Raw genomic sequence first — 19,422 nt, 5'->3', positions numbered from 1 at the left:
ACATTAAAAAAAACAAACCCATCTAGTCCTGCATCTTGTCTCCATCAGAGAAATGTTTAGTCACACATAGAAAGACTCTTCACAAGGACCCTCCAATTCCCAGCTGTCGTGGTTTAGGGTGGAGACATCTCTGACTGTAATATTTATCGGTCAATGACTGTTCTTTCTTCCACAAGCTTCTCTAATTCCATTTGGAACCCCATTTTACTGTTTGCATCCCCAACATCCTGTAGGAGTCTACAGGATGTTGGGGAAGCAAACGGCAAAACTGGGCCATGCAAGGGAAGCACCATGGGAAACCTTTAGCCTTATACTGCCCTCCCTCGATTCACTTTCAGCCCCTCCCCCCCCTCAGATTTTGATAATTAAACTCAACAATCAGGATCCTACAAAAAATGCAGATTAAAGTATGAGCTGATGCTTGTTTGAGTTTCTGGCAGTCAAAGCCCAAGTGTTATATGAATGTTTCCTTTTACTCATTTCATCATGTGACCACTTATTCTTTCAATGAACAATAGCTCTCTATGTATTTCTTGTTGCCTTTCTTCATTTAAACACCTCTGCCTGCCCTTTTGCTGAAGACTCCTAGAAATTTAGTCTGTTCTCAAACAAAACTTGTTTCCTATTCAGGGCTGGCTTTTGGGTTATACAGCTGGTGCAGGGGTGTCTAGGGCCTGCTTCATCATTAGGTAGACTAGGCAGTCACCTAGGGCAGCAGTTCCTAGAGGGTGTTAAAAAGAAGCTGCAGTCAATGCAAAAAAAAAAAAAAATAGGTGCAGATACCACATGAAGTCAACCATCAGTGCAGGTTTTCACTCATGGAGAGGATGAGCAGCTTTAAATAACTTGTTTATACAAGTATCATTTATGGTTATTAAAATTCTTATATACTGCTTAACAAACAAAAATGTCTGTTCAAAGTGGCTTACATAAATCCCATTCATAGTTTACAAATATGAACACCATCACACCAAGAAAAAAAACTAGGAATCAAAATCCCTTCCAGAAAATAACTATTTCTGGTGCCTCAAGCTGTAAAAAGTCTTCAGTACCTTTTTAAGATGCTTAACATTATTCTCCAGCCTGATTTCCACCATGAAGGTGCCACCACCAAAAACATCTTAGATCTAAACCCCTCTCGTCTAACTTCAGTTAGTTATAGTTGGAATTTCTAATAATAAATTCTGACGATCTCAAAGATCTCTTCGGAACATGCTTTTTCAATTTAGCATTCAAATAGTCCAAGGAGTCATTTTTCAATGCATAGAATATCAACAACAAGATCTAAATTTAATTCTGGAGTGCACTGGTAACCAATGGAGCTCCCTCAACATAAGAGAGAGAGTCTCATGTTTTGGTCTACCCAAGAGAAATCTTGCTGCTGTGTTCTGTCATCTGAACCAAACGTATCCAAATCTTGAGCAGTCCCACAAGCAAAGCATTAGAATAATCAATTATTTATTATTAGGATTTCTTTTGCAAGATAAGCCGAGTGAGACCACCACCATTTGCATAACCTTAAAATCCAAGTAAGGTTTCAAACCACATAATCCAATGAAGCTTTTCCATAGGTTGATTTTACCATGTATTGTATTTGTGAAAAGAAATCAAAGGAGGGTGAGATCTTAAGTCCCAGGTTTTTTACATCTTGCTTTGTCAGAGGTATTACATCTCCTTCAACTTTCAATTCTAGATTAGAAATATAATCTCCAGATTTATTACTTCATAATATTTCTGTTTTAGTCATATTCACTACTAATCCAAGTAGCTTAGTGGTTAGTACAATGAACTTTGAGCCTGGTGATCTGAGTTTGATTCCAACTGTGGCTTCTTGTGACTCTGGGTAAATCACTTAACCCTCTATTGCCCCAGGTACAAAATAAGTACCTACATATAATATGTAACCACAGAAAGGCAGTATATCAAGTCCTATTCCCTATCCATATCTATTTGCAAGACTGAATCCACTAGTTGTGAGCTGCCATCATCATTATGTAACTTAGTAAATGACGGCAGATAAAGACCTGTATGGTCCATCCAGTCTGCCCAAGATAAACTCATTTTACATGGTATGTGATACTTTATATGTATACCCGAGTTTGATTTGTCCTTGCCTTTCTCAGGGCACAGACCGTAGAAATCTGTCCAGTACTGTTCTTGTACTAAGTTCTGAAGCTAACATCGAAGCCCCTTAAAATTTACACTCCAGCCCATCCCTATCTATTCAGTCACGATCAGGGCATAGACCGTAGAAGTCTGCCCAGCTCCCATTTTGTTTTCAATTACCGGCGTCGCCACCCAATCTCCGCTATGATTCCGCGGAACCATTCCTTTTAAACAGGATTCCTTTGTGTTTATCCCACGCATGTTTGAATTCCATTACCGTTTTCATCTCCACCACCTTCCTGACATTAGTCCTGAGTCTGCCCCCCTTCAACCTCATGTCCTCTAGTTCTACCGCCTTCCCATCTCCGGAAAAGGTTAGTTTGCGGATTAATACCTTTCAAATATTTGAACGTCTGTATCATGTCACCCCTGTTTCGCCTTTCCTCCAAGGTATACATGTCTCCAAGGTATACATGTTCAGGTCAGCAAGTCTCTCCTCATACGGTTTGCAATGGAAATCCCATACCAATTTCGTAGCTTTTCTTTGCACTGCTTCCAGTCTTTTTACACCTTTAGCAAGATACGGCCTCCAAAACTGAACACAGTACTCCAAGTGGGGCCTCACCAACCACTTGTAGGGGTTGGGGGATTCTCTTTTACTAAGAGAAGTGAGGAAAGAACAAAAGTCAAGTTTAAGACTGTACTACATCATTTCAGGTCACATGTTGCCTCTGCAAGATACCTAGAATAAACCCAACTAACCGTTCCTTAATCAGAAACTCTTCTCCTTCACTGTTTGTGATCTATTGGGATTTAGGATACAGTTCTAGCTGGTTCACTTCATATTTGTTCAACAGTTCATTTTTAGCCTCTACCAAATCTTCTACATCACGTTCATTCATTCCCCAAGGTTCTGTACTTTCACCCCTCTTGTTCAACATCTTTCTCTGGCTACCCTTCTCCAAGACTTTACTATCCACTTCTTTTTCTATGCATATGATATCCTTCTTATTTTCCCAACTTCTTTCTTAATTCCCTATGTCAGGCTGTTCAGGACCTTTCGGACTGGCTTTCAGTCCATGGTCCTTAATACATCAAAGACCTCCTCTTGCTGGATTATTGCCACTTGCCCCACCCCCAACCATTCCTCTGATGCTCTTCAACTCTTAACTGAAACCAGTCTCTTCCTTCCCATATTTAGGTGTCTTTTGAACACCAACAGGCTCATTTTCAAAAGAGATGGACGTCAATTTTCCAACATTAATTAGCACTTGGATGTCCATCTCTGAGAGATGTCCAAATCAGTATAATCGAAACCCGATTTTGCATGTCTCTAGGGAAATTCGTCACAAGGACGTCTAAATCTGAGGGGGGCATATCGGAGGCATGGTGAATGTGGGACTTGGGCGTTCCTAAGACTTGGACGTCTTTGAGCCATAATAGAAAAAAGCAGAGATGTCCAAGACTAAAACTTGGACGTCTTCACCCGGACCTGTTTTTATTGTGAATAAGGCACAAAAAGGTGCCCGAAATGACCAGATGACCACCAGAGGGAATCAGGTTAGCTCTTCTCTCCCCAAAGCTCATCCACCTGCTCTTCAGCCTTTTTCTTCCTTGCATCTAAACCCTGGAATGACCTTTCCCCCTGAAATTAGGTCCCTTCTATCGCTTCCAAAGTTTAAATCCCTTCTCAAAGCCCATCTTTTCAGACTTGCCTTTAAGGACCCTTTAAATTGAATCCTCTGGCAGCGAGATCCTGATTTTGACACATTGCTCGGTTCAATTGTTTCTATTTATTTTTTTAGGTATGTGTTCAGCTCTTGTATGACTGACCTTCTTTCTTTTAACATTTTATAGTTCCCTTTCTTACTAATCAATTTTAACTTAATTTTGTACAACGCTTTGACCTTTCGCTGTAAAGGCGGTATATCAAATAACATAAACATAAACATTTAGATCCATCTTTCACTAAGCTCATTCGTGATACAGCCACAGGATCAATATTCATGTATCACCTACTTTACAACTACACGGTATGTCATAAATTTTTGTATATGGGAATGGGGAAAATATTTTATTAATGAGAAGGAACTGTGTCTGAACCATTCTTCACAGCTCTTCAATTAATAGCTGAGTTTGAAATATCTACAAAAAGCCTTCTAGATTTACAGATTTTTAAAACATTCACTGTTGTTGTTTTTTTAATCCTTCCTTTAGACTTCAACCAAATCTGAGGGTGGCCGAATGAGATCTCTTGGGTTCATTCTAGCAACGAGGCAGACATCGTAGCTGTCATGCATTAGAACCTTTGTGGCTGCCACATTCCACTGGTTTTCCCACGGATCCAGCTCCAGGATGGTTTTCATAATGACTTCATGGCGGTCTGAGTAATGAAAAGTCAAAAGAGAAAAGGCTAGGTCAAGAGAAGCAAGAACATTGACTGATTTGCAAATTTACCCCCTTGTTTGCTAAGCCACGCAGCAATGCCGACACAGCCGTATGGCAGCTGCTAGCACGGCTTCGTAAACAGGAGGGTTAGTGGTAAAGTACAGGAGACATGGGTTCAAACCCTACGCGCAACAATTGCTCCATGACTCAATCAAGCTAGTAGCAATGTGGTTGGTGGCATCCCTGCTATCACAGCCATGAATAGGGAGAGATGGAAGCACCAAAGACTAGATAGACAAGCAGAACAGGCGCTTCAGGTTGCTAAAGCATATGTGATACCCAAAAGGAATTCCTCTAAGTTATACAAATGTAACAACGGATAAACAAAAATGTTATGTTTTTAGATGGTTGGAGTGAATGTTTGGTAGAAAGGGATGAAATGGAGCAGAGTGGGTTGGCGTCTTAGGATTGACCATGCACTGAGGCGCCAGTGCATTAAATACAGGAGCCCTGTGGGAAGTTAACGAGTCGCGAACACCGACCGATGAACAAAGGGGATGGCATGCAAATGAGATGCACGGATCCCCCTTTGTGCATCAGTCGCTGTTTGCAACTTGAAGCTGTCAATTGCAATTGACACTGTTGTCAAATGCAATTGACAGCAGCCAACATTTTTTGAGTTTCGTGGGGGGTGGGGCTCAAGAACAGGTCTACTGGAGTCCAGCTGACCCCCTGTCAAGCCTCCCCATGCAACTGAAAAAAAACATGAGCCTTCCAGAAAATCCCTGGTGGTCCAGTGGACCACGACCCCACCTGCATTCCCTCCCAGCCTCCCCAAGCAAAAAATCCTTAGTGGTCCAGTGGACCCCAATATTCCTGCACCCCCTCCCGGCCCCCTCCAAACAAAAATCTCACTGGTGGTCTACTGACTCCCTCCCCTCCCATCCTTCTCAAAATGGTGGTGCCCAGCCCTTGTGCGGTACATCCTGGGATGCACTGGGAGAGGCAAAGCATCATATAATGAATTTTTTTTTCCTTATATGGTTCTTAGCCCCTCCCTGTGCATCCCAGGATGCACCGGACAGGGACTGGGCACCGCTATTTTGAGAAGGCAGGTCCGGAGGCAGGAGGCGTTACTCCTGCCCCTCTGCCGTCAACAGAAGTATGTGGTTGGGAGGGGAAGAGGTTCACTAGACCACCAGGGAGATTTTTGTTTGAAGAGGGGGAATGTTCTTATGCCGCTTAGTTTTAAGTTGTAATCAAACCATCTAAAAATAAGGGTCAAGGGTAGGTGAGACCTTTTTATTGAAATAACAATATATTTTTACTGACTTTTAGGACTCTGCTTCCTTCATTAGATCAGTGCAGTCCATCCAGAAATCAACCACTCTGGAGAGAGGCAGAATATATTTCTAGTCACGTGTTGTAGGACACTGACACCAATTAATCTAATCCTTCTGCAGCTCTTTTCTGCTGAAAGACAAGACATAAGCTGAGAGCTGGTGTTGGTTTGTGGTAGGCAATCTGCCTAAAATGATGGAAAGCCAAAGAAAACTCTCAGTGGGAAGACTGACTGGATCAATTGTTTTTTTTTTCCTGCTGTCATTTGCTATGATTTTAGGTAATGGAGCAATGGCTGGGAATTGAGTAATTTGCACTGATTAATCACATGAATGCAATATGAAAATACCCACACCCTGCAGACAGAAATCATCATAACATGGAAGATGACGGGTGTACATTGCAGTTTGGGCACTGAAACTGTTTGAACTACATGCAGGTGAATAAATAGACTCTGATTACGCAGAAGTGCTATTTTGGTCAGGGAGTTTCCTCTGTAATAAGGAATGTATGTTATTTTAGGGTGACTTTAGGGCTGGCCCAGTGACTCAGCTGGTAAGTGATGTACACAGTTGTGCAGAAGAACTGGTTTTGGTGCCTGGATCATCTGGGGACCTGCAGAAGCAGAGGTCGCAGTTCTTCTTAGAGGGGAGTCCCAGTCAGGAACCCACACTCCCCTCCCCCCCTACAATGTTAGTCTTCAGATCACATGAGTCAGGCTCTGGAGTCAGCCACACCTTGTGGTCCCTGAGTTGCTCCAGTGGCTGGGCTGAGTTGGGGAAACCACAGACACGTGTGTCCAAAGACTCACGACATTGAATCCCAGCCCTGATTCCAATTGAGCCAGAAGCCCAAAAGAGCGAAAGGAAAACTGTAGGGGCCTAACAAAAAATGAGCCACACATTTTCGGAGTGCTAAAGGTGTAAAGCAATAGTAACTATGCTAAGTCAAAGAGGAGATGCCAGAATCTAGACAACACTAAGAGGCTCATTTTCAAAGAACATTGATGACATTGGTTACTGTGTAACTTTGTAGGTCTATGTGCTTTAAAAATCAGTTCCTAAGTCCTTTCTACACACAACGTACAGATTGGACGTGCTCAGTCCACGTATATTTGTCAGCATAAACAGTGGAGCGCACAACCCCGGCGGCTTCCACGTGGAAGTGTCAATAGTAGCTGCCTCATTTTGCTCGTACAAACTTACACCTGCGAGTGCCACCAATTAAGCAGTGAGGCCGCCATTTTAATTTGGTTTCCTTTTGGACGTGGAAACAAATGATTCCCTTAATCCCTCATATAAAATGCTGGCTGAAATGAGCACTTTTGTAAAATCCGTGCATGGCACTGAGCCTGCTATAAAACATGACAGGGATAAAGATTTGTACATCACCCAATCCCAGCTCCACCACCACGCCCTCTTGCCATCTCTGCAGGGTGTGGATCTTTGTATATAAAAGGCTTTCTAAATCACTTCTTTCACATGTACGGGATCTGCTATTTGCACGTGGAGAAGCTCCAAAAATCAGGATCAATGTGTTAACTGCAAACACGTTATCCTTTTCAGTCCAACCCCATAACACTTCATCAAAATTCTGTGGTGCGCTTATATCTCAAGGGTGGGCAACCTCGGTCCTCAAGAGCCACAACACAGTTGGATTTTCAGGATTTCCCCAATGAATATGCAGGTCATCTATTTATATGCACTGCTTCCACTGTATGCAAACATGGAGCCTGAATCTATATGAGATGAATCTGCATCTAGTGAAGACAGTGCATGCAGATTTCTCTTTTGCATATATATCTCAGATATCCTAAGAACCTGACTGGCTAGGACCTCCAGGCCAGGCTCGGAAACCACTGTTTTAGTGCATAACTGCTAAATTTACCTGAATCCCAGAGCATTCCTCAGGAAGCCTCCTTTTAATGCAGTTAAAAGGATGACTATTCTGAAAGTATGATGTACTTTTAGGCATCTGAAAATCCCCTTATGCGAATTCAGCTTGTTCTACCTATACAATTCCATGTGTTAGCCTGTCAATTGAACTAAGCCTTTGAAAAGTTATCCCAATCTGTGTACCTGGGATATTGTGTAATCTGCACACTTGAACACACCACAATCTTTTCAGAAGACAGAATTAAGGAACTTTCCCATGCGGTAAGATGAAAATTCAGCGGCTGACTCTGACACTGAGGATTACTCTAATAAGCTGGCAACGCAAATTACGGACCTCTTAAATTCCTTGGCTCTCATACTATTTTGCTACTCTGCTGGTCCCCTTAAGAGGATTATGCTTGGGTTTTTTTTGCTAAGCGTTGTTGATTATATATATGCTGTTCACTTGTTTTTTAATCTCGGCTCGCAGGTTATTATAGGTGCTGAACTGCTGGTTCATGCTGGAAATTCTCTGCCTGACATTTAGTTCAGTTTAGTGTAATAAGTAAAAATAAAATGACTGGTCATATAGATAGAGGAAGCTTAATGGGAATGTCTGCATGGGTTTAGCAAAGGCAAGACTTTTTTGAGGGTGTAATCAAACAAGTGGATAACGATGAGCCAGTTAAGAAGAAGAACATCAAAACATAAGCATTGTCATACTGGGACAGACCGAAGATCCATCAAGCCCAGTATCTTGTTTCCAGACAGTGGCCAATCCAGGTTACATCTACCTGGCAAGATGCCAGAACAGTAAGCCAGATTTTATGCTGTTTATCCTAGAAATAAGTGTATCTGGATTTTCAGAAGGTATTTGACAAGAAGGTCCCTTGTGAGAGGCATCTCAGGAAAAGTCCTATTTTTTATTGAAAACTGGCTAAAAGGCAAGAAACAGAGTAGAACTAAATGGTCAGTTTTCAATATGGAAAAGATCAATGGTAGAATGTTCCAAAGACCTGTACCAGGACCTGCATTGTTTAATATATTCATAAGTGATCAAATTTGTGGATGAGAAAAACTTATTAAAAGTTGTTAAGGTAGTAGAGGATTGGGCTGAATGCATTGGTCTTGCCACCCAGAGGTGGCCAGTTCAAATCCCACTGTTGCTCCTTGTGATCTTGGGCAAGTCAACCCTCCATTGCCTCAGGTACAAAATTAAATTGTGAGCCCTCCAAGGACAGGGAAATACCTCAGTGTACCTGAATGTAATTCACCTTGAGCTACACCTGGAAAGGTTTGAGCAAAATCCAAATAAATAAATTATGCCTCCATATAAGTCTCCGCTTGAGTACTATCCCAGAAAGGATAAATGGGAACTTGAAAAATCAAAGGGCTACAAAATGGAACAGCTCCCTTATGAAGAGAAGCATAGACCGTTATTAAATGGACTTGGGGAAAATCCACTATTTCTGGGATAAGCAGTATAAAATGTTTTGTACATTTTGGGGATCTTGCCGGGTATTTGTGACCTGGATTGGCCACTGTTGGAAACAGGATGCTGAGCTTGATGAACCTTTGGTCTTTCCCAGTATGGCAATACTTATGTATTTGGGATTCTGGATGGAATCTTTCTACTCCTTGGGGTTCTACATGGAATGTTGCTACACTTTGAAATTCTGCATGGAATCTTGTTATTCTTTAGAATTCTAGAATCTTGCCACTCTTTGGGGTTCTACATGGAATGTTGCTACTCTTTGGGTTTCTGCCAGGTATTTGTGACCTGGATTGGCCACTGTTGGAAACAGGATGCTGGGCTTGATGGACCTTTGGTCTGTCCCAGTGTGGCAATACTTATGTACTTGGGATTTTGAATGGAATCTTGCTACTCCTTGGGGTTCTGCATGGAATATAGTTATTCTTTAGAATTCTAGAATCTTGCTACTCTTTGGGTTTCTACATGGAATGTTGCTACTCTTTGGGTTTCTGCCAGATATTTGTGACCTGGATTGGCCACTGTTGGAAACAGGATGCTGGGCTTGATGAACCTTTGGTCTTTCCCAGTATGGCAATACTTATGTACTTATGTAGGTTAGGGCTCTTAGCTCACAAAAGGGATGACTAAGGAGCCCTTTTACCAAGCTGAGGTAAACAGGACCCTAGCGTCAGCATGTGTCTTTCTTGTGCACTGAGGCCCCTTTTACTGTACAGAGTAAAAAGGCCAAAAAAAAAAAGAAATGGCCATGTGGTAAGTTTGCACTTGCCACATGGCCATTTCGGGGGGAGCACTTACCACACCACCCATTGAGATGGCAATAAGGACTCCCGCGTTATCCCAGTGCTAAAAATACACCCCACAAGCAAGGTTTCAACCTAATTCAGCTCCTCCAATTGACACACTGATTACGATTAGACCTCATAGATCTACCAACCAGAAACAGAATCGAATCATCACGATCATACCTAAACTTACATTACCCAATTGCAAAGGTCTTAAATACAAAACAACTTACGCATCCACCTTCTCCTACATAAGCACACAATTATGGAATGGACTCCCGAAAGCTGTAAAAACAATCAATAACCACCTAAACTTCAGAAAATCACTAAAAACCAACCTCTTCAAAAAGGCTTACCTCACCGATCCAACGTAAATCCCCACATCCAGCAACACAGCTCAACCAATGATCGTACTAGACAATATACAATCTTCATTCCATACGACCTTCACGGTGCCTGACACACACCTACCTCATTTGACCACAATACAACCTTGTATTTGTTATCAACCAATTGACGAACGCCTTTACGGTACTATAAGCCACATTGAGCCTGCAAATAGGTGGGAAAATGTGGGGTACAAATGTAACAAATAAATAAATAAATAAAAATTTATAACAAATTACTACTCTACCTATGAAAAGTTATTCCATTATTATACATCCTCTCTGTACATCCGTATGTTGCTCTAACCTCCTTGTTTCAGATGCCATTATAAAAAAAAAAAACACCACCAGGACTTTTGGGACCCGATACAAGAAAGAAGCTACAGGCTAGGGAGGGTGGGAAATGTCCGGGGGGGGGGGGGAACTCCTTGGTGGGAATTGTCTCCTTAAATGGGAACGGTCCGGTGGGAATTGTCCTAGATGGGAATTGTCATAGGTGGGAATTGTCCGGATGGGAACTCACCTGATACCAAGAGAGGATATAATAGAAGTTTATAAAATTACTAGTAAGAAATGCCCGTTTCTGGCAAAAATGAAACGGGCGCTAGCAGGGTAATCCCCCCCCCCCCCGTCCTCCCTCCCTCCCGAGTTACAGACACCCCCTCTGTGCCTCCATTCCGAGTTGCACACCTCTCCTCTTCGTCCCTTTGTCCCTCAGTGACATGGTTGCGAGGGCCGCCCCGCCCTCAAAGTCATCGCGTTTTGACGCGAGGGCCGCCCCGCCCTCAACATCATCGCGTTTTGATGCGAGGGCGGAGCTACAGTGACTGGAGCCTGCAGGCCAAACCGGATATCTCGGGCGCCTCAAGTTTCCGGCTTGAGGCTTCAAAGTGCCTTTTATATATATAGACTAGTAAGAAATGCCCGTTTCTGGCAAAAATGAAACGGGCGCTAGCAGGGTAATCCCCCCCCCCGTCCTCCCTCCCTCCCTCCCTCCCGAGTTGCAGACACCCCCTCCGTGCCTCCGTTCTGAGTTGCACACCTCTCCTCTTCATCCCTTCGTCCCTCAGTGACGTGGTTGCGAGGGCCGCCCCGCCCTCAACATCATCGCGTTTTGACGCGAGGGCGGAGCTACAGTGACTGGAGCCTGCAGGCCAAACCGGATATCTCGGGCGCCTCAAGTTTCCGGCTTGAGGCTTCAAAGTGCCTTTTATATATATAGATGAGTGAGCTAGAACAATTGAATAGGGAATTATGGTTTAACCCGGGATGGGCAGCCTTTATACACAGAGGGCTATATGAATGCCTGTACTATCCGTGGAGGGCTGCAACATTATGTCATGTTGGAACTGGAAATGCACCGAGTTCCATAGACATTCTGTGATATAAATTAAAATTTTAACTAAAAACGATGAAAACAAGCTGCTAGAGTAGCCATTCTGAAAATGTTTGTGAAATACAGTATTCAAAATCGCCAAAACTCCAGTTAATGATGTTTTCTGTATCTACTTCCCATGATCATGGGGGGGGGGGGCACATAAAATTCAATGGTGAGCTGCATTTGGCCCACAGGTCACAGGTTTCCCACCCCTGGTTTAACCTTTCAATCAACACCAAAAGAAGATGAAATACCATGAACCTAACGATCAGACTGCGCTGGTGTTTTATCGTGGTTTAGGTGGGCCTTTAAGCCATTATAGATTTGTTAGTAAGCTCAGCCCTTTCTGGTACTTCTAATTTAGCGCTAATTTACAGACTTGCCCCCTGGTGTATTCAGCATTGCACAGATCAATCTAGTGATTCAATTATTAGCAAATCTCTTATAGATATAAGGTAGGTAAGGGCAGGGCCGTGCCTAGGGTCTCCGGCACCCCCCTGCAGTTGGCCCCGAGCCCGCCCCCCCCCCCCCCCCGAAAACGATCGCTACACTACCCGCCCTCTTCTCCCCCGATCCTTTTTTTTTGTTTAAATTTACCTCTGTCCGGCGGCAGCGTAGCGTTAGTGAGAAGGAGGCGGCGCTCCCCCGCCCCGACGTGTCAGTCTTCCCTTCGCTCAGTTCCCGCCTTCTTCTGACGTCAGAAATGACGTCAGAAGAAGGCGGGAACTGAGCGAAGGGAAGACTGACACGTCGGGGCAGGGGAGCGCCGCCTCCTTCTCACTAACGCTACGCTGCCGCCGGACAGAGGTAAATTTAAACAAAAAAAAAGGAAAAGGATCTGGGGAGAAGAGGGCGAGGTAAGCATGGTGCGGCAGGGCGCCCCCCCAGAGGATGGCGCCCTCCTGCCATGCTTACCTCGCTTACCGTGTTGGCACGGCCCTGGGTAAGGGGCCAAAGCCCTTTGCAAAATCTGAGGACACTATAATTAATCACGTTAGGCTTATTTTCTGTATCAATAATGAAATTTCACTATTCCATCAGAAAAAAAAAAACCAGAGCAAAACAAAATAAACGCTCTCCTCACCACAACCCCTAAAAATATCTTTTTCTGAAAGGCATCACAAGGTTGGTGTTATGCCCAGTGTTGCCACATCTTCTCTTGAATTGCATAATTATAGTTCCTGCTGGGTTGGTCCATATTTGGTTGCATAATGAAGAATAGGATGATCCTCTACACACCACCAAGGACATTAAGGTCCTCCCAAGGACTTTCACTAACTACACCCTCTCCAAAAGACATTATACAATGTGATACCCGCAAGCGAGCCTTCTCCGGAGTAGCCCCCACACTCTGGAATGCATTGCCTGAAAGGCTCCGTTTAACTCAAGACTACCTCTAACTTCAGGAAGCAGGTGAAAGCTTGGCTCTTCAACCAGGCCTTTCATGGAAGAAATAGCTAACTTGTTAGTCTCACACACACAAGGATTGACTCGGGCTGCACATACTGCAGCAGGACATGTTTATCCACTCCTACCCTAGCTGAGATAATATTTAACCATCTCTCTGACCTCACATGCAACTTTCTTCAAATCAATCACCTTACTTTCTAATTCTTCCTACTTTCTTACTCATCTATATGTTACAACTTTGCCTTACTCTTCACTACCAATTATAATGTTCTAGTACATATTGTGTTGTCATTGCAAGTAGTATACAATGCCATACTTTGTATTGTTGTTCGAATATTTTTACTGCTCTAATTGCCTATTGCTCATGTTTGATCTATTCTTACTGTACACCGCCTTGAGTGAATTCCTTCAAAAAGGCAGTAAATAAATCCTAATAAATAATGAACGGACAGCATAAAGTATTAGTAATATACAACCTGCTCCCAACTGACTCTGGCCAGTCCATATTAGAAAAGAATGAAACCAGACATTAGCAAGCTAAATTTTCACACCTTTAAATCAGGGGCATAGCCAGACCTCAACAGGAGGGGGGCCAGAGCCCAAGGTGGGGGGCACATTTTGGCCTACCTCCCCACTGCCACCCTCCCGCCACCACTTCCGCCCCCCCCCCCCCCCCCGCGGCCACTGTCACCCTCCTGCTGCCGCTTCCGGCCCCCGCTCCCCCCCACAGCCACTGCAAAGGTACCTTGGCTGGTGGGGGTCCCCACCCCCGCTAGCTAAAGTCTGTGGACATCATGACCAGTTTTCTCCTTGGTTTCTCAGCTCCACCACAATGAGGTCTGAATAATCAGATACATGCACTTATTAAAGCAGTGGCTTTGGGGGGGGGGGGGGAGCAATGCTGGCCCCCATCAACCCTAAGTGTGGCCCCTCTTTCCCCAGTCCTCAATCTCCGCTCCCCCACACTTTTCCTCAGACTTGCTGCCGGTGTATCCCCCATAGCAATGATTCACTGAATTTGAACTATGTGCTACCCAAAATCCACCTCTGTTCTCACAAGACTAAGCGAGCAACATCTAGTTCAAGCTCACTGTGAGCTACATGGTGCTGAAAGAAAACACTCACAACTTTTTTGGATTTTCATGTGCCAGAATTGTAATCGTGTAAGCACAATATTTCCCGGGGGCTCAATATTCAAAGTGATTTTACCAGCCAGGACAGCAGATTTTCAGCAGCATTTGAATGGTTAATTCTGGGGTAGGCCAGAGATGGAACTGGGGCGGAGTCAGGAGTTGACATAGAGGGCATAATCGAATGGGGCGCCCAAGTTTTCCTGAGGGCGTCCGCGCAGGACGTCCCGCAAAGGGGCGGGGAAACCCGTATTATCGAAACAAGATGGTGGCCATCTTTCGTTTCGATCATACGGTCGGGGACAGCCAAATCTCAACATTTTGGTCGACCTTAGAGATGGTCATCCCTAGAGATGGTGGTCCCCGATTTTCGGCGATAATGGAAACCGAGGACGCCCATCTCAGAAACAACCAAATCCAAGCCATTTGGTTGCAGGAGGAGCCAACATTCATAGTGCACTGGTACCTCTCACATGCCAGGACACCAACCGGGCACCCTAGGGGGCACTGCAGTGGACTTCAGAAAAAGCTCCCAGGTGCATAGCTTCCTTACCTTGTGTGCTGAGCCCCCCCAAACCCACTCCCCACAACTGTACACCACTACCATAGCCCTTAGGGATGAAGGGGAGCACCTGGATGTGGGTACAGTGGGTTTCGGGTGGGTTTTGGAGGACTCACATTTACCACCACAAGTTTAACAGTTGGGGGGGGGGGGAGGGATGAGCCTGGGTCCGCCTGCCTGAAGTGCACTGCAGTACCCACTAAAACTGCTCCAGGGACCTGCATACTGCTGTCATGGAGCTGGGTATGATATTTGAGGTGGCACAGAGCCTGGAAAATATATTTTAAAAAAATTTTGAGGGTGGGAGGGGGTTAATGACCACTGGGGGAGTAGGGGGAGGTCATCCCCGATTCCCTCCGGTGGTCATCTAGTTATTTAGGGCACATTTTTGTGGCTTGATCGTAAAAAAAAAAGTGACCAAGTAAAGTTGGCCAAGTGTTCGTCAGGGACGCCCTTCTTTTTTCTATTATCGGCCAAGGATGCCCATGTGTTAAGCATGCCCCAGTCCCGCCTTCGTCCCCATGACGGAAAGCAGTTGAGGGCGCCCAAAATCGGCTTTCGATTATGCAGATTTGGGCGACCCTGGGAGAAGGACACCCATCGACTGCACCTCGAATATTGTGTTCCTTTCTGGTCGCCGCATCTCAAAAAAGATATAGTGGAATTAGAAAAGGTGCAGAGAAGGGCGACGAAAATGATAAAGGGGATGGGACGACTTCCCTATGAGGAAAGGCTAAAGCGGCTAGGGCTCTTCAGCTTGGAGAAAAGGTGGCTGAGGGGAGATATGATAGAGGTCTATAAAATAATGAGTGGAGTTGAACGGGTAGATGTGAAGCGTCTGTTCACGCTTTCCAAAAATACTAGGACTAGGGGGTATGCGATAAAGCTACAATGTAGTAAATTTAAAACGAATCAGAGAAAATGTTTCTTCACTCAAGGTGTAATTAAACTTTGGAATTCGTTGCCAGAGAATGTGGTAAAGGCAGTTAGCTTAGCGGAGTTTAAAAAAGGTTTGGACGGCTTCCTACAGGAAAAGTCCATAGACTGTTATTAAATGGACTTGGGGAAAATCCACTATTTCTGGGATAAGCAGTATAAAATGTTTTGTACATTTTTGGGATCTTGCCAGGTATTTGTGACCTGGATTGACCACTGTTGGAAACAGGATGCAGGGCTTGATGGACCTTTGGTCTTTCCCAGTATGGCAGTACTTATGTACTTATCTCCCGATTTGTGTCAAAAATAAGCCTGATAGTAACATAGTAGATGATGGCAGATAAAGACCTGTATGGCCCATCCAGTCTGCCCAACAAGATAAACTCATAGCATAAGGTATGATGTGATACTACATATGTCTACTTGATCTTGATTTGTCCTTTCTATTTTCAGAGCACAGATCGTAGAAGTCTGCCCGGCACTGACTTTATTTTCTAATTACTGATGTTGTCATATAATTACTGCTAAGCTTCTTTGGCTCCATTCCTTCTAAGCAGGATTCCTTTGTGTTCATCCCACGCATGTTTGAATTCCATTACCATTTTCATCTCCAGGAATCCACCACCCTCTCCATGAAAAAGTACTCCTGACATTAGTCCTGAGTCTGCCCCCCTTGAACCTCAATTCATGTCCTCTAGTTCTACCGCCTTCCCGTCTCTGGAAAAGGTTTGTTTGTATATTAATACCTTTCAAATATTTGAATGCCACCCCTGTCTCTCCTTTCCTCCAAGGTGAGATTGGGGTGGAGTCAGGAGTTCTGCTGGACGTGGCGATATTCAGCAGCGTTCAAATGACTAATGCTGGGGTGGGCCGGATGTGGAATGAAGAGTTCTGCTGGCATTGTTGGACCACATTAATAGCAGGTCCTGTCTATATCTGGTTAGCATTGAATACTGGGTTTCACTGTTGCCAGGTACTTGTGACCAGGCTTGGCCACTGTTTGGAAAACAGGATACTGGGGTAGATGGGCCATTGGTCTGACCCAGTATGGCTACTCTTATGTTCTTATTTCAGCACCTTTATTTAAATCCATATGGAATGTTGCCACTCTGAGATTCTGCATGGAATCTTGTCACTCTTTAGGATTCCAGAATCTTGCTATTCTTTGGGGTTCTACATGGAATGTTGCTACTCTTTGAGATTCTGTATAGAATCTTGTCACTCTTTAGGATTCCAGAATCTTGCTATTCTTTGGGGTTCCTACATGGAATGTTGCCACGATTTGGGTTTCTGCCAGGTGCTTGTGACCTGGCTTGGCCACTGTTTGGAAAGCAGGATACTAGGCTAGATGGACCATTAGTCTGACCCAGTATGGCTACTCTTATGTTCTTATGGCTGTTCTGAGATAGATCCTGGCTGCTGCCAAAAACCCCAGATATTCTGATCTGGTGCCCACATAGGGCTGGGTTTAAGGTAGCCATTGGCGGTAGTATTTAAAGAAACACCGACTGCCATTTCCTGAATATTGACTCTGAAATTTTTCCTGTGAGCTCACCTAATCATTTTGCATCTCTCATTCAGTTTACAAGCCTGTTACATTTTTGTGCCTACCTCTGCCACAATTGTTTTTTGCGTATTCCAAAAAATATATGCTTAGAAGTGCTCTGCACTTTCAAGAGGTGTATAACCACCCTTTTCTAGGTAAAAGTTTAATTAAGAGACTTGAATAGACTGCAAATGAACCAGTAATTGGTATTTTATTTAAAAAAAAAAAAAAAAAAAAGCTTGCTCTTTTGCTTGACTGTGCTGCCAACTTAACAGGATACCCAGAGAATAAATTTCCTCTGATCACTCATTTGAAAACTGAAGGAAAGGGTGACTGTGCCATTTTTCCTAGTTCTGTGCCCATGAATTGAATTAGCATCTTTACTTCTCAGTAACCACTATAATCAAGAGTGACCTTAATGGGGCTTCTGCATGCAATTCACATAATGGATGGGACCGAGGGGAGAAATCCTTTATGGTAGAAAAATCAAAATAAATAATTATTGGGTCTTGTCCAGTGTAGGTGACATTTCAGCAAGCAGAAGCCCACGCATCAGCTCAGCTGGACCACAGCAGTTACACGGTGGGCTGCATCATTATGAACAGAAAGCCAGGCCTGTTTATTTGTTTACAAAGGGATAGACTTTGCTGCTAATTGTGGAAAGGGAGGGAAGGGGAGGCAGGAATGTATTAAACCCCGGATTCTGTGAAAGCCTTTTCTACAATATACATTCTTTTTGTGCTCTGAAAAACATCAGTGCTGAATTTAAGAGGGCAGCTTCCCTCCTGAGTGGGGTTTGAAGCTAACAAAAATGAATGCAACAGAAGTATAGTAGCCAGAGACATTGCAATGGCACACTGTGGGCCATGGACAGCTGCTGTTTAGATTAGGTGGCTATAAGAGTTTCCCTCCCTTCAGCTGTGCCCCCCCCCCCCCCGGCATGCCACCTCCCTCCACCGAAGTGCATCACACCCGCCCTGAAGCGCATCACCAGACCTTTCCTCCCAGCAAGGAGGTGTGCAGGGCAGGCGTGCGACTGTTGGCCCTGAGGTCCCCTGCCCCAGAACAGGAAGTATCGTTAGAGGGAGCAGGGGACCGGCAGAGCCAACAGCCGCACGCCTGCTCCGCATACCCCTTTACTGCCTGCATCAAGGGCGGACCACCCCCACTGCCCCCGCCCTTGGTACGCTACTGCCTCCCTTCTTTCCCTTGGCAAATCCCTCCTCAAGACTTGTGGTGGCTGGATCGAGTGGACCAATGGTTAGTGCAGCAGGCTTTCATCTTGGTGTCCTGGTTTAACTCCCACAACAGCTCCTTGTGACCTTGAGCAAATCACTTAACCCTCCGTCACCTTAGGCTGCAAGACCTCTAGGGACAAGAGAAAGTACCTGCTCATAATGTGCGGTGGTTGTTCTCCCCCTTGAACTTGGTGGTTTAGTGGATTACAAATACCTAAATTAAATTACATATCAAGGGCTACTGAGGTAGAATTCCTTTATCACAACAGGGCTTTCCAAACTTTTCCTTGTGACCCTACAGCTAGAATTTTAAAGAATAACACAATAAATATACAGAGAGCATCTGATTTTAGGCGGCAACCAATAAAAACTGGATAAACACAAGATAAATGCCACTCCTCATAATACTCTCTCACCCGTCTCATGGCTTATCTTGTATCTTCCTGTAAGGTTTTGTGCTCTTTCTGCACTGATTATTCCTAAGTAGGGATGGCTGTCATTGCAATGCAGGTGAAAGCTTGGCTCTTCAACCAAGCCTTTAATGGAAGAAGTAAGTAACTTGTTAGTCTCACTCACACACACAAGGATTGACTCGGGCTGCACATACTGCAGCAGGACATGTTTATCCACTCCTACCCTAGCTGAGATAATATTTAACCATCTCTCTGACCTCATGTGCAACTTTCTTCAAATCAATCACCTTACTTTCTAATTCTTCCTACTTTCTTACTCATCTATATGTTACAACTTTGCCTTACTCCTCACTACCAATTATAATGTTCTAGTACATATTGTGTTGTCATTGCAAGAGGTATACCATGCCATACTTTGTATTGTTGTTCAAATATTT

At 44.2% G+C, this 19,422-nt stretch overlaps 1 protein-coding gene across 4 annotated transcripts in view; it reads right to left on the bottom strand.

Moving 5' to 3' along the window:
• Positions 1–3,682: 3,682 nt before the first annotated feature.
• Positions 3,683–19,422, bottom strand: part of KBTBD12 (kelch repeat and BTB domain containing 12) — a 74,255-nt gene continuing 58,515 nt past the window's right edge. For all 4 annotated transcript variants that reach the window (XM_030206199.1, XM_030206197.1, XM_030206198.1 and 1 more), the window contains one exon: positions 3,683–4,489. In XM_030206199.1, coding sequence (XP_030062059.1) covers positions 4,320–4,489 — 170 coding nt within the window. In that variant the 3' untranslated portion in view covers positions 3,683–4,319. The remainder of the gene's footprint in view (positions 4,490–19,422) is intronic.

The sequence above is a fragment of the Microcaecilia unicolor genome, chromosome 6 (genome assembly GCF_901765095.1).
Source record: "Microcaecilia unicolor chromosome 6, aMicUni1.1, whole genome shotgun sequence".
Classification (NCBI taxonomy): Eukaryota; Metazoa; Chordata; class Amphibia; order Gymnophiona; family Siphonopidae; genus Microcaecilia; species Microcaecilia unicolor.
The sequence above is the reverse complement of the archived record's forward strand: the minus strand, read 5'-3'. Positions and strand labels throughout refer to the sequence as shown.